Source organism: Phaseolus vulgaris, chromosome 5 (genome assembly GCF_051622355.1).
Source record: "Phaseolus vulgaris cultivar YP4 chromosome 5, ASM5162235v1, whole genome shotgun sequence".
Taxonomy (NCBI): Eukaryota; Viridiplantae; Streptophyta; class Magnoliopsida; order Fabales; family Fabaceae; genus Phaseolus; species Phaseolus vulgaris.
Window position 1 is genome coordinate 42864229 of NC_143502.1, and position 16348 is coordinate 42880576.

General features: G+C 33.8%; 1 protein-coding gene across 2 annotated transcripts; it reads left to right on the forward strand.

Annotated features, from left to right (window-relative positions):
• Positions 1–5367: 5367 nt before the first annotated feature.
• On the forward strand, positions 5368–12096 carry LOC137835992 (pleiotropic drug resistance protein 1). 2 transcript variants are annotated; one of them, XM_068644783.2, is made up of 21 exons: positions 5368–5901; positions 5984–6104; positions 6210–6383; positions 6475–6634; positions 6733–6809; positions 6891–6944; positions 7057–7731; positions 7836–8152; positions 8258–8418; positions 8520–8623; positions 8722–8866; positions 8959–9039; positions 9151–9272; positions 9387–9719; positions 9824–10114; positions 10210–10293; positions 10381–10514; positions 10598–10825; positions 10929–11100; positions 11251–11505; positions 11641–12096. In XM_068644783.2, exons 1-21 carry the CDS (start codon positions 5576–5578, stop codon positions 11902–11904), a joined length of 4278 nt encoding a protein of 1425 aa, XP_068500884.2. In that variant the 5' UTR covers positions 5368–5575; the 3' UTR covers positions 11905–12096. The 2 variants fall into 2 exon arrangements, with proteins under 2 accessions (XP_068500884.2, XP_090158627.1); XM_090302501.1 differs by having other exon boundaries at positions 5415–5901; positions 8959–9272.
• Positions 12097–16348: the final 4252 nt, after the last annotated feature.

A 16348-nucleotide genomic window follows, 5' to 3' on the forward strand; every position in this document is an offset into this window, starting at 1 on the left:
AAGAAAAGACGAAGGAGAAGGGAAAATTGGGCGCGTAAACAATTTTTTTACTTTTTACCCTACAAAATTCTTTTTTTATTTTTTATTTTTTATTTTTTATTTTTTATTTTTTATTTTTTATTTTTTATTTTTTACCTTACAAAATTCTTTCGAAGTGGTCTGATTCTAGAACCAATAAAAAAATTAATCAGTTTTCTTAGTTTTAAAAATTGAAAAAAAAACGTGTCATTTTTAATATACCCTTTTTAGTGTTCACTTAGGTCTCAAAATAAAAATAAAAACAAAAACGTAACGTTTCGTAAGTGAAATTGAAGTCATTAATTTTATAAATTGCTTTATAATTTGATTATAATAAAATACTATATGCACGTATTAAAATTAACAATATTTTTTTGTTAAATATTTGACCACACAAATTAGATATAAAGTGATCACACTTTCATTTTTTAAAATTAAAAGATTTAATTAAATACTTTATTAACAATAAGACCAAATTGAATAAAATAAATAAATATATAATAGGACTAAAAAATAATTAAAATTATTATATTTAAAAAATAATGAACACGAATTTTATAAAAAAAATATTTAATATTCTCTCTCTCATATTATATAAAATATATATGGGAAAAAAAAATACTAACAAGCATGACATAAGAAAAAAGTGGAGGTAGAAAGAGCAGTGACTACAATAACAAGTTGTAGTACTAAGATTTTTACTTCCTGCACCCATACTTTTTTAAAATGACTATTTTATCATTCTTTAAAGGCAATTTCTCCATGTACCATATCAATAACATACATCCATTCTACTATTGAAAAGGACAAAAATACTCTTCTACTATTGAAAAGGACAAAAATACTCTTTCTAAATGATAAAAATAACCTTATACAAAAGGAGAGTGTAAATAAAAATTACTTTTAAAATCTTTTATCTGAAAAATATTTCGGATTTCAATATTCAGAACACTTAAATTCTGAATTTTTTTTATTCAAAATGCATTTTTAATTTTGTGTTTTGAATTTTTTTATCATTTTTTTATTTTTGAATTTTATTTACTATTCCAGATTTTCAAATCCAAAATAAGGATAATTTTTGGAACTTTAAAAAAATATAGAGTGTAGATCAAAATTGATATGGTCCAGAAAGAAATTGCCCTTTTTAAATTGATTTCTAGATTATCTGTTTCAGAAATTTCTCCGGAACACATTTTCCTACTAAAGTTTTTCTTTTGGTTGAAATATTTTATCATTATTAGGAACAAATAATTTTCTTTGCTTAGAATAATGAGAAACATCACGAGAAGAGAGACTTTTATTATCTAACATCTATTTCTAGAAACATGACCAATTCAGATGTTCCATTCATTTGGTCTACAGGAATGGAAAATTTTCAGATAAAAATTAGCTTTCTGAGATTGAGACATAATAGAAACAGTTTGAACAGAAAGAACAAAAAATATCTAAAAATGTAACATCTTTAAAACTTAATTAAGTCAAATTAGTTTGAAATTGAATTTGGGAATGTAGTGAACATCAATAAAGTAAAACTATTCTAAGAAAAAGAATTGTTCAAGCCTATTTGGAAAGAAATCTAGAACCATGAAACAATTTGACTAGAATTGGTTTGATTTCTTGGAAGTTGAAACTCTGAATATAGCAGAAACTATTTGTTGCACCAGAATCCACAATTCCACTTTTATTTCCAGACAAATTGGAAATGGCAGAATTGGTACATGAAGAATGAATCAGTGTGTGCAGTTCAAGTGTACACCCCAGTTGTGATGCCAAACTTTGACCATCATCAATTTCATCCTAATCCACTGCACAATTCACATTGTTCTTCTCTTGACAGAAAGCATGATGTAATAACTGTCAATTGTGTCACCAACTTTATTACAAAAGGAAAGGAACTAATTTTAGGTTCCTGAATACTTCAATCAAGAATCTGAATCCTGTTCTTTGATCTGAAAGCCATTGACATTGCTTTGGACCAAGAATGATACTTTTCAGTTTCACCCTTAAGCTTGAGTTTGGATAGAGAATTTCATAACTTTTAAGAAATTCAAATCCATTAAATTTAAATTCAACTAATTTTAAAATATTTTGTTTGGTAAAACAATTCAAAATTTAATGAATTTTAAATTTTTTAGATAAATATTTCGATTATCACCAAATTAAAAAAATTATTTAAATATCAAATAATTGTTAAAAATTAAGAAATATCAATATTGATAATATTTTATAGTAGATATTAATTGATGTTATTTTTTAAAAGATTTTAAAGACTTTTTTATTTTATATTTGCAAAACTTTTTTCAATATGTTAAAAATATTATTTTGAAGTTATGAAATGCTATATTATGTTAGACTCAAGTAAGATAACACCGAGTTGGGCTCATATAAGGTCAAACCAAGTTACCAAGTCCAAGTTTAGTTGAGTCAGTTTGGCCTTAATAGTTGAGTCGAGTAGGCTCGGGCTAAGTTGAGCAAAGTCTTCCTAAGCCCAGGTCGAGTCAAGATGGCTCGGGCAAGTCGAGTTTTCTTGGGAAAGTTGAGTCTTCTCGGACGAGCCAAATCGAGTCGAGTTGGTCCGAACCCAAGTCGATATGAGTCAAGAAAAACTCACACTCACTCTAGTTGGGGGACAACATTCATATGAGTTAAAGGAAACCTATATTCAATAAAGTTGGGTTAGGCCCAGGTAGATCCTAGTCCAACCAAGACCAAGTCAGGCCTAATCCGATCAGGACCAAGTCAAGCTGAGTTGACCTAGACTCGATGTGTCGAGTCAGGTTGAGATCGACTGAGCCAAGTTGGCTTTGTTGAATCGATCCAGGTCCAAGTTAATTTGAGTCAGGGTAGGATCACGTTCAATAGAGTTAGGCTAGACCCATGTCATGTCAAGTTAAGTCCAGGTGGGACCGAGATAAATTGGGTCAGGTTTGGGTAAGTTGAGTTGTGTCTATTTTGAGCGGAGACATTGAGTTGAGAGCATATCAATCTAAGTTGGATCAACACCCAGATCCAAGTCGAGTTGAATCAACTCAGACCCAGATCGACCCAAACTACAAAGATCGAAATATGAATTTAAAAATATGAAAATTTCAAATTTTTACTTTTTAAGTAAAACTTGAAATTAATTTTAAATAATCTAACTACTATAATGAAATTCTAAAATTTTAATTTCTTCCAATTTTGTTTACCTAAATAACATATTCCGCCATAAATCATTTCAAATTCTTTAAAATAATGAATTACCCTATTAAAATGTCATATTCAAATACAATATAAAAATAGTTATATTGATACAATCAATGCAGCATAGCAGAAACTGAAAACTGTAACAAATATATCTAACAATTAAATTTGATGTCTTGCCATTAATATCATATATTTGTTACTCGATGTTAAATTCCGTCTCAAAAAAGAAATGGATAAATGATTTAGTTGGATCTATTAATGTAACATGTCTGTAATGAATGAAAACTGATATATTCACACTCTAAACATTGAAAACACATATCTTACATTTCAATAAATTAATACTTTATTTATTTTTATTTTATTTTCAATTCAAAATATTATAATATTATTATAAATGTGTACCGGTCGGTACCGGACGACCGCGTTGTCCGAATTAAATTATCTAATTAAGCAAGGAACATGGTTACACGTGGGACAAACGGTTACAATTCCCACTGAGTAACAAACACACGTGAGCACTCCCTGGATTTTCGGGAACACCCCTAGATCCCAGGAAACCATCTAACACGACCCAAGGACCACAAAACACGTCGCGAACCACTAATGACCCAGAGGGCCCAAGCCCAAAGAGACATACAAAAGAAGAGAAAGAAAGAGAGAAAGGTATGTTTTTCAGATTATCAAGGATTCTCACTGAGAGAGATTACTGACTTGAGCATCGGAGCACAATCGCAGGTACCTCCACCGGCCGACCGAGGCACGCGAGGAAAAAAGAAACTCGAAGACAAGACAATCAAGAGCGAAGCAGATACCTTGTATCAACGTGGATCAACATTACTCAGTCCCCAATATCCATACAGGTACAAAATGTTTATTAAATATATGTTTTTTGTACTGTGTTAAAGAAATTTTTCTCCTAATGAATATAGTACTATCGATCTAGAAGTTGAATTATTGGTCCAAAGCTTCTTTCAACGCCCACAAGATCTGATCAATTTCGCTGGCCATCTCTTTTATTTTTTTTTATCAATCTACGAGTCAAACTCTGAAGGCTTTCATTCTGAAGGCTTTTTTCAAAACCAAATAAACGTGAAATTCATTCTTTCACCCATTTTTTTTTCTCTCTAAATTAAAATTAAAAATGGAAATTCTGTTACTGACGTTGCAGCTGATGCAATTTATGAGTTTATCTTAACTATTGTTTTCTGTTTTCATCAAAAGATCTCAAAGGATTCTTTTTGCCACTTTCTTCTAACATAAGCTATTTGGTTTCAAAGGTTGTCGTGTCTTTATCTTGCATCTTTCGGTTTAATATAAATATTACAAAATGTCTTTCCTTCTCATTTCACAGGTCAAGCTCCAAACTTTTGACTCTATCTTTTTTAAACATATCCTCACTCCAAATCTTTTTTATTTTATTTTATTCTATTCTTTTTCTCAATTATTTTCCTCAATTCTCATTCACATTCTTATCTACACCTATTATTACAAACACTCCTTTCAATGAGTGATTTATATCCTGGTAACTAGGAATATTATTCAGCTAAAATAATCGATTATAACAAACCAATAGAGGCAGGGTGTATTTGATGGTTTTGTAGCTGTAGTTTGCTTGCAGTGTTTATAGCATTCCAATACGAGCACGGTGCTAGCTGGAATAGGATGTCTAGCTTATGCAGCAAACATTTTCTATCTATTGTTTCTAGAGTGTTTGTTCATCTTTTTAGAGATTCTTAATGTGATTTGATTTATGTAAAAGGGTTGAAATACCCCTTTTATATCCCTCTTAATTTAATTTATTTTTTGCTGATAAAAAAAAAGCTAAAATAACCGACACAAACAATTATATTTATTAGTCAATATTAAATATTTGGTTATTAATAAAATTGGTTAGTTAATAAAATTGGTTAGTTATTAAATTGATTTTTTTAATATAAAGATATAGTAAAAGAAAATGATTAGAAAATTTATTAGTGTATATTAAAGCAGGAGGAGATTTAATGCGTATTTAATAACAGGAGATTTTAAAGAAAGGGGTGATTTAACAGGCATTTATTAGTGTGTATTAGGAGATTAATAGAGATTTTTGTGGTAATAAAGAAAATAATATTAATATTTAAACATTTAATTGGAAGGTTTGACTCTTGAATATGATTCGCCGTTGTTTTTGACGTGAAGAGTATAAATAGAGAGAGAGACGGTGTTTCACATACTCATTTCAGAACAAAAACACTCATTTTTGCTGTTTTCATATTCTTTCATTCTTTTGCCTTCAACACCAAGCAACACAACAACTTCGACAAGAAGAAGAAGAAGAAGAAGAAGAAGGAAGAAAGAGTGTGGCGGGTAACCGCGAGAATCTGAGAGAATGGAGGGAAGCGATATATACAGAGCGAGTAACAGTATGCGAGCGAGAAGTTCAACGGTTTGGAGAAACAACAGTGTGGAGGTTTTCTCAAGGTCTTCTCGCGAAGAGGATGACGAAGAAGCTCTCAAATGGGCTGCTCTTGAGAAGCTCCCCACCTACAACCGTCTCAGGAAAGGCTTGTTGACAGCATCCCATGGAGCTGCCAACGAAATCGACGTTGCTGATCTTGGCTACCATGACAGACACAAGCTTCTTGAGAGGTTGGTCAAGGTTGCTGAAGAGGACAACGAGTCCTTCTTGTTGAAACTCAAGGACCGTATTGACAGGTATGTCTATATATTCTTACCTCAACGACCTTCTTCCTCACATCACTCCTTTATTCTTACACTCTCTTTCTGCTTCTTACAGAGTTGGACTCGACATTCCCACCATTGAAGTTCGATACGAGCACCTCAAGATTGAAGCAGAGGCTTTTGTTGGAGGCAGAGCTTTGCCCTCTTTCATCAACTCTGCTACTAATGTCATTGAGGTACCTACGGAATAATGCCTCTTTCATCAACTCTGTTTTCTTCTACAATTACTCTCTCGACCCAACTCAACACGCCTTTTCTTCTACAATTATTTGATCTTGCAGGGATTTCTTAACTTTCTCCATATCCTCCCCAGCAGAAAGAAACACGTCACTATTCTCAAAGATGTGAGTGGGGTTATCAAACCTCGCAGGATGACACTGCTTTTGGGTCCTCCAAGTTCAGGAAAGACCACACTCCTCTTGGCCTTGTCAGGAAAACTTGATAAAAGTCTTCAGGTCAGACACAATATCTATTATTACTATTTTTTCTTTGAAAACGAAAGTAGAAAGAAAGACTAACATGAATACCGATGTGTTTGTTGTTCAGGTATCTGGAAAAGTGACTTACAATGGGCATGAACTGAACGAGTTTGTACCCCAGAGAACTGCTGCTTACATCAGCCAGCATGATGTTCATATTGGAGAAATGACTGTGAGGGAAACCTTGGCTTTCTCGGCAAGGTGCCAAGGGGTTGGATCACGTTATGGTCAGTTCCCCTTCACCACCCCTCTCTTACCTTTTCAAACTCTAACTTAACATCTATGCACTCTAACCCATCATCATTTACTCTTTCTGAATCCACAGACATGCTGTCTGAGTTGTCTAGAAGAGAGAAAGCGGCAAATATCAAGCCTGACCCAGATCTTGATGTCTACATGAAGGTCAGCAAATAACAAAACCAAAACAAGAAAGTATATATATACCATCTTTGCACTGCATCTGATTGTCTTTTGATATAACAGGCAACTGCAACTGCAGGCCAGGAGTCAAGCATAGTGACAGATTATACAATGAAGGTAATGAATGCTTAAACAAACAAGGTTCAATTCAATTATGTGATGACATGTGCTAGTGTTTGCTACGATGACCAACAAAGATACTGAACTGGTCGACTGTGTAACTTGGCAGATTCTGGGGTTGGATATATGTGCTGATACCATGGTGGGCGATGAAATGTTGCGTGGGATCTCTGGAGGACAGAGGAAGCGTGTTACTACAGGAGAGATGTTGGTTGGACCAGCAAATGCTTTATTCATGGATGAAATCTCCACTGGGTTGGACAGTTCCACCACATTTCAGATTGTGAGTTGTCTGAGGCAATATGTCCACATTCTGAATGGAACTGCTGTGATATCTTTGCTCCAGCCAGCACCTGAGACTTACGACCTTTTTGACGACATTATCTTAATCTCCGACGGCCAAGTGGTTTACCATGGCCCTCGTGAGTATGTTCTGGACTTCTTTGAATCCATGGGTTTCAGATGTCCCGAGAGGAAAGGTGCTGCTGACTTCCTTCAAGAAGTGACTTCCAAAAAAGATCAAGCACAGTACTGGGTGCGCAGAGATCAACCATACAGATTTGTGACAGTTACTCAATTCGCTGAGGCATTTCAATCATTCCATATTGGTAGGAAACTTGGTCAGGAGCTTGCAGTTTCATTTGACAAGACCAAGAGCCACCCTGCTGCATTGACCACTAAGAAGTTTGGTATCAACAAGAAGGAGCTGTTAAAGGCTAACTTCTCAAGGGAGTATTTGCTCATGAAAAGGAATTCATTTGTGTACATCTTCAAGCTATGTCAGGTTGGTGATTGTTTTATATCAAGAAAAACTCTACACCCTAGTTCATTTGCATGTCTATGAATCTATGATCATCATTTTTAATTGCTTTTGATGATGCTTTTCAGCTTTTCATCATGGCGTTGATTGCATTGACGCTGTTCTTCCGAACGGAGATGGACCATGACAGTCTTGATGGTGCTGGTGTTTATGCTGGTGCCATATTTTTTACAATAATAACGGTTATGTTTAATGGAATGGCTGAGATTTCCATGACCATTGCCAAGCTTCCTGTTTTCTACAAGCAGCGAGATCTTCTGTTCTTTCCCTCTTGGGCTTATGCTATTCCTTCGTGGATTCTCAAGATTCCGGTTACCATAGCAGAAGTGGCTCTTTGGGTATTCCTGACCTACTATGTTATTGGATATGATCCCAATGTGGGGAGGTAAAGAAACTAACTGGTTTGAGTTGTTTGAAGCTTGTGAATGTTGCCTCTTCTACTAATTTGCATTGTACTTATGATCTGAGTTCTTTAATTTGGGTGGTGCAGGCTCTTCAAGCAGTACCTCATCCTACTACTAATCAGTCAGATGGCTTCTTCATTATTCCGAGCCATTGCAGCACTTGGTAGAAACATGATTGTCGCCAACACGTTTGGATCCTTTTCGGTTCTCACGCTTCTTACATTGGGCGGTTTCATTCTGTCAAAAAGTAAGTCTAATGAACACAAACATGCTATTGAAAAATTTTCGCATTTCTAATTATGATCAAACATAAGCTAATGCTTGGTCGTTCTGTTTCCAATGAAACAGGGGATATCAAAAAATGGTGGATTTGGGGTTTCTGGATTTCACCTCTGATGTATGGGCAGAATGCTCTGATGACAAATGAATTTCTTGGAAACAGCTGGCACAACGTAATTTCTTGACCTCACACCCACCTTAATAATTTGTATGCTAGTGATTCTTTGGTCAAGGAAAGTTTGATTCTAGTTTCTTTTCTATATAATTACAGGATACCCACAATTTAGGACTTGATTATCTGGACTCTCGCGCGTTCTTCAAAGATGCATATTGGTATTGGCTTGGTCTTGGGGCATTGGTTGGGTTTGTGCTCTTTTTCAACGTGGTGTTTGGTTTTGCTCTAGATTTCCTTGGCCGTGAGTACTTTTCACATCATTTGTACTTTAAATTCTGTCATAAATGCAATGCAAGGTCTTACTGATAAGTATGCCTCCGAATGTGAATGCAGCATTTGATAAGCCACAAGCAGTGATAGCTGAAGAACCAACTCATGAAGGAAGCCCCGCAGAAGTTGAATTACCACGCATAGGTGAGTTATGCTCACTCATATTCAATACTAAACCACAGGCATATACTCCTTTTTCATCACCAATTCGTATTATATTCCAAGACGTTGAACTTTTCTTCAAATGTCCTGCAGAAACGGGAAAAGATGGTTCTGTTGTGGAATCCAGCCATGGAAAGAAAAAAGGAATGGTTCTTCCTTTTGAACCACATTCCATCACCTTTGATGAAGTCGTATACTCTGTTGACATGCCACAGGTAAATCACATTCCATGTTATTGGGTTTGTAGCAGTGAGTGAGTGACTTCATTTTAACACTTCTTCAGCCAGAAAAAAAAAATGATTTCTAACTCCCCTGATTTTCACTTGCAGGAAATGAAGGAACAAGGTGTTCAAGAGGACAAACTGGTGCTTCTGAAGGGTGTTAGTGGTGCATTCAGGCCTGGTGTTCTCACAGCCTTGATGGGTGTGAGTGGTGCTGGTAAGACTACGTTGATGGATGTTCTGGCTGGTAGGAAAACCGGTGGATATATCGAAGGAAACATCAAAATTTCTGGGTACCCTAAGAAGCAAGAAACATTTGCTCGTATCTCTGGATACTGTGAGCAAAATGATATCCATTCACCTCATGTTACAGTTTACGAGTCCTTGCTCTACTCAGCATGGCTACGTTTACCTTCAAGTGTTGATTCCAAAACCAGAAAGGTTAGTTAGTAAGAACTGAGAAAAGTAAAAACGCTTTAACTTTAAGTTCTTAGAGGCTGATTGTTCGAACTCTTTGGATTTGACAAATGGTTGCATGCATGCAGATGTTCATTGAGGAAGTCATGGAATTGGTGGAGCTTAACCCATTGAGGAACTCGCTGGTTGGATTGCCCGGTGTGAGTGGACTCTCTACTGAACAGCGGAAGAGGCTGACTATTGCGGTTGAATTGGTGGCTAATCCTTCCATAATCTTCATGGATGAGCCTACTTCTGGGCTAGATGCAAGAGCTGCTGCTATTGTTATGAGAACAGTCAGAAACACTGTGGACACTGGAAGAACTGTGGTGTGCACCATCCATCAACCCAGCATTGACATATTTGAAGCATTTGATGAGGTGAGTGCCAAAAATGACAAACGAAAACGTCTCTTACTTGGTTTCTCTCCCTCCTAGGATTGAATCTAACATGATGTCTTTTTGTGTGATTCCAGCTATTCCTAATGAAGCGTGGAGGACAGGAAATATATGTCGGCCCACTGGGTCGTCATTCTAGTCATCTGATCAAGTATTTTGAGGTAACATCATAGTTTAATTATGAAGTGAAGGACCATGATTCTTCAGAGTAAATACTAAACTTTTGCAATGATTTTTCCACTGTCCAGAGCATTGACGGGGTGAGCAAAATCAAAGACGGATATAACCCGGCTACTTGGATGTTGGAAGTTACAACCACAGCTCAAGAGCTTGGTTTGGGCGTTGATTTCACTGACTTATACAGGAACTCTGATCTATATAGGTAGGGAAACGCAAGTGGATATGAATTTACTAAGTTTTCTTGATTCTCATAATGCTTATTTGAGTTTTTTCATGACTTTTCAGGAGAAACAAGCAGCTTATACAAGAATTGGGTCAGCCTGCTCCTGGTTCAAAGGATCTTTATTTCCCTACTCAATTCTCTCAGAACTTCTTTGTCCAATGCCAAGCTTGCTTATGGAAACAACGTTGGTCATATTGGCGTAATCCACCATACACTGCTGTGAGGTTTTTCTTCACAACTTTCATAGCCATAATGTTTGGAACCATGTTCTGGGACCTCGGAGGCAAACGGTAAGTCAAATAAATTCTTACTATTTCTCACCACCAAAAGTAATATATGGTGTGACACCTTCCAAATTCCTCTAGAGTTCTGATTCATGTGGTGCTTTTACAGCTCAACAAGAGGAGACCTCATGAATGCTCTCGGTTCAATGTACACTGCTGTTCTCTTCCTTGGAGTACAAAATTCTTCTTCCGTACAGCCAGTGGTGGCAGTTGAAAGGACTGTCTTCTACAGAGAAAAAGCTGCCGGAATGTATTCTGCCTTACCCTATGCATTTTCACAGGTAACTCACATGTCATAACATAACATCATCGTTACTTATTTATTGTTTTACCTACATTACTTACTAGTACTTTAGTTTGCATATGTGTGTGTACATTAACTATGTTAAGTAACCAAGAAACTAACAAACTGGTACTTTTTTTTGTCTCAGATTCTGGTGGAGCTACCCTATATCTTTACTCAAGCGGTGACATACGGTGTAATAGTTTATGCCATGATTGGATTTGAGTGGACTGCAGAGAAATTCTTTTGGTATCTGTTTTTCATGTACTTCACACTGCTGTACTTCACCTTCTACGGCATGATGGGTGTGGCAGTGACACCAAACCACCATGTTGCTTCCATTGTGTCGGCTGCATTCTATGCAATTTGGAATCTCTTCTCAGGATTTGTTGTTGCAAGACCTGTGAGTTGCTTGTTGCCACCCTGCTTTTGAATTAATAATAGACTGAGAAATGCATGCATATAGAGTGAATATATGTGGTATGGTTTCAAATGGTATGATTATAATAATAATGTTGTTGTTTTGTATTTTGAACAGAGCATCCCAATATGGTGGAGATGGTACTATTGGGCATGCCCAGTGGCTTGGACCTTATATGGATTGGTTGGATCTCAGTTTGGAGATGTAATGGAGCTAATGGAGGCTGAAGGTAACAAGACTGTGAAAGCTTTCATAGAAGACAGTTATGGTATCAAACATGACTTCATTGGAGTTGCTGCTGTTGTGGTTGCTGGCATTGCAGTTCTCTTTGGATTTACTTTTGCTGTTGCAATCAAGACCTTCAACTTCCAAAAGAGATAGACAAATAGAGAGTAGATTTTTCCAACTTCAAATATTCTTTATACTTTCCCTCTTTTTTTCCCCTTGTTTTTAATTTCTCCCTAAACTTGTAATGTTTTGTTTGTATCTATAGTTTGTGTGCAACACCTGCCAATTGAAGGCTTGTACTTAAAAAAATGTATGTATGATGAGTTTTTAGATTTCTATCTCCAACTTGTATCTTAAATTTAGTTTGATTCATCAACTGCATCATACATCATCCACCATCACACCAACAAGTTAGTAGTCCAAATGGTGTTGAACTTTGTATACTAAAATAAGATTTTTGGTTCAAGTCCTTGGGGGATAAAACATCTCCTATACTCATATAGTCACTAAGGTTTTTTTAACCAATATCAATAACATGCTAAAAGAACAATAATTTTTTCATTTATTCAATATATGAAATAAATAAAATGATATAACGTAAAATTATTAAATAAGTAATTAGATTAATATAATTAATAATATGAGAGCAAAATAATTTAACTTCAAAATTATATGTAATTCGTAATCATTGTCTAATTTTAATTTTTTCAAGATAGAACAGTATTGTATTGGTTGTACAATTTGAACTTAAAGAATCATATGATTAAAAAGTATATGGAGTGCTTGTCTACTCTTGACTTTGAAGTACAGCATGCTACATGAGTTAGAGTCTCATCCAAGGATTTATTTCTCATCATACAAAAAGATATGATAATTTATTTTTTTTCTTATGCTTATGTTTAAATTTTCTCTTATCATATTATAAAAGACAAGTGGAAGTGAGAACTCATCATAGAAAAATATATGATGAAAGAAAATTGCTTATATTTAAATTCTCTCTTATCATATTATAAAAGACAAGTGGAAGTGAGAACAATTATCATATTCTAGATTGTATAACACAAATGAAACAAATATATATTGTTAAGACCTAGTTTTGATGATAACAAACTCTATAAAATGTGTTAAAGTTATAACAAAGTTCTTAATGTGTAGGTATTAGAGTACAACTGTTAGACGGTCTCACATTGATTAACCTTTGAGATGGTCTCAATGTGCAAAACATGTTAGACAGACTCATTACGTTAAACATGTTAGATTATCTCTTTATGTTGGACTTGTTAGATGGTCTTGATGGAACTCAAACTGTTAGACGATCTCATAAAAAAAATGTGTTAGACGATCTCAAAGGACAACCTGCTAGATAGTCTAGTCTTTGTCTTTGCATTAGACAATCTAGTCTTCATCTTTGCATTAGACGATCTAGTCTTTGTTTTTGCGATAGACGGTCTAACACACAAGAGAGTTTCTAAAATCAATCTTTGCGTTTTGATTTATAGTTGATAATTATTTCACGACAAGTATATTGTGTTAGAAATAATAAATTTGTCCCTAAGGACAAATATCGAACCTACAAGGAACAATTTTAGTAAACAAAAAACAATAAGTAAAATTTTGTTGGAAGTTTGTTGTGTATGAGATTGCAAGAATGTAAATAAAGGAAATAAAGAGTTGTTTGATTCAATTGGGAAAATTGGGATTGAGGTTCATCCTTATCACTCTTTTGTATATTGAAAAACATGTAATATTCAATCTTTGATTGATATTGATTCCCATATAAAATTCATTTATATTAATTCCTCCCGCATATAAAATTATTAAGATAGTCTCGTAAATATTAATTTCTTGCATATTTATAAGAAATCCTTATCGTTACGAACAAATGTTGATAGCAATTAACATTTCAAATCTATTCCTAACATTCAAACATGTTAAGCATTATCATTTAGGTCAGATGCTTATAAGTACTTTTCAATCAAATTTAAGGATAAAAATCATGATAAAACAAGCGTTAAGAATAAAATGACAATACCTGTCATCCATCAAGAACAAAATATTGTGATTAAATATCACCTCAATACATAAGAGTTTAAACTCATGTTGGCCATTACAAGCATGAAAAGCAAGAAAAGAAGATTCATGATGTTTCTCCTTGACAATTGCCTTTAGGGTTTTATATCTCCTTTTATTCTCTCAATGATGTCTAGAGTTATGTCACATGCCTCATATTTAACCTAGTTGGACTTGGGTTATGTAACTTCCCGCCTTTGCGAGTTATAAATTGCTTGGACGAGTTTGACGAGAAAAAACTCAACTTCTCTAGTAAACCTGTATGGACGAGTTCCTCTGTATTGAGTTGGTTTGGGCGAGTTTTGAACATTCCAACTTTCTCTTTCCATCTTGTTTATTCTCTTTTAGCCTTTTTTATCTCCATTTTCTTCTAAAATATTGAAATTAACACAAATTTGAGAATAAATCATTCTTATTCATATTATAATCACAAAATATTTGTCATGTCTCATTTCATTTTCATTTTTTTATGTTTTGTCAATTTCATATTTATTAATTTCAATTATCCTTCTTGCATCTAATTTTTATTTCTTCTAACTATTTCAAATTCTTAATAATTGCAGGACTTACATTGTGTTTTATAATGCCAGATTTGATATAATACCAAACACTTGTAATTTTTCTTATTTTTTTTAAATTGAAATTTTTATAAAAGTATCGTGCGTTAGCACGGGTCATGTACTACTTTGTTATACATTTACGTTCCTAGATATTTAGTACAAAACCAAACTAAAAGTTGATCCATTTAACTATATATATTAGTTTACAAAAGTGAAAATTAATACAACTATCTCTACAAAAAGCTAACTAAACAACTCATAAGTTGCATGAAACTCAAAAAGTTATTTTGTATTTTATAACTTACCTTTGAACATGTTCATCTGAAATATATAAAATTATGTGAGATTAACTCAATGAGTGGTGACATAACATACAGTAAATAAATTGATCATTAAACATTTCACAAGTTGGTATTTCTAAAGCAATAAAAGAAAATATATAGGAGTAATTGAATTTAACTCAAGAAATAGTAAAGTGTGTTTGTCTCTAAAAAATCTCTTTAACTTTTCTTTTTCGTGCTATTGACATAATGTTGAGCTAAAATATTATGAGATGTGTCCCTTTCTTCTGTGCCATGAATTCTTGATATTTATACCCCTAGGGAATTCAAACCTAGGGGTTATCATATCCTCTCAAAGTTATTCATAGATGGATATTTGAATGCTATTTGAGTGATATGTTTTCTATAAGCATACTTACAATTTCTTTTCTAACTTGTGAAATATGAATTATACAAAAAAAAAATTATCATACTAGAAGCTATGTTTTAACTTCAAAGTAAAGATAAATTTCAGAAATTCTCATAAAGCATTTCATAAGACATAATACTATGCTCAAATATTTTCATATGAAAGAATAATGGTGATTCTAGGAATATTTCACAAGAAAGGTTTAAACAATTATACATCTCTTTAAAAAATGATTCGAGGGGTTAGGGCTCCATAACCCATAATCCTATACTTCTCTTATGTCACATTTCTCACCATAAAAAGAGAAAAAGATGGAACCTGGAGAACCACTTACCTTGGGAGAAAATTAATTGGTATAAAGAAGTGATGGACAAGCAAGGAAAAATGGAATAAAGAAGAATCTCTTAATTCCTTGTGCTTTAAGTGGCAAGGGAAAATTTTCAATAATAGTAAAGCAAAAGGGATTATGATCGTTAAGCGAGAAAATATAAATGATGATTTAAATCAATAAAGAATTCAGATTGACTCTCAAGTTCTTCCAGAATTCCTCACAAGTTATCTAAAGATTATTTATTTATCAATCCTCCAACAGAGCTAAATCAAATTGAACATGCGCCAATCTGCTTCAACTGAAACTCATTAGTAAATCATGCGTCTACTGGTTTAATCAATACCCATTTTGTTTCATGCGTATACTCCATAAGAATGCTTATCTCCTCTCTCTTGAATCATGCGCCCAATAAATTAACTAGAACAATACGAACTAACTAAGAAATCAAAGTTTAAGATAATGAAGACTCTTAATCATGCGTTCAAGTACAACCTCTCACAAAAACTAGTTTTGTAGGAGATTAGACAATAAAAACACCTGCTATAAAGAATTTAAAAATGAAACTTTTATTGATTAAAACCTTAAAACTCAATAGGGAATCACAAAGAAATCAACCAAAAGGTTTAGCTTTCCATGCGGAGGCAAAAGAATTACAAAGAAGAAAAGAAACTAAGAAAATCCTATGAAGCTCTCTCTTTCTCCTTGAGACTTGTGTCTTTTTATAGGCTTTTCTACTCCAAGGATCTTGGAAAAATATTGTAGTTTAGATTTTGTTAAAAAGTTTCCAACTCTCCAGATTTCTTGTATTTTGTAGACGCTTCCTTACCATTTACTCTAAAAACACAAAAATAATAGTTAAGACCCAAATAAACTCAATTATATGAATATTAATTAAAATAATAGATTTATTTATTATTATAGTCAAATAATTCATGATTAAAATTAT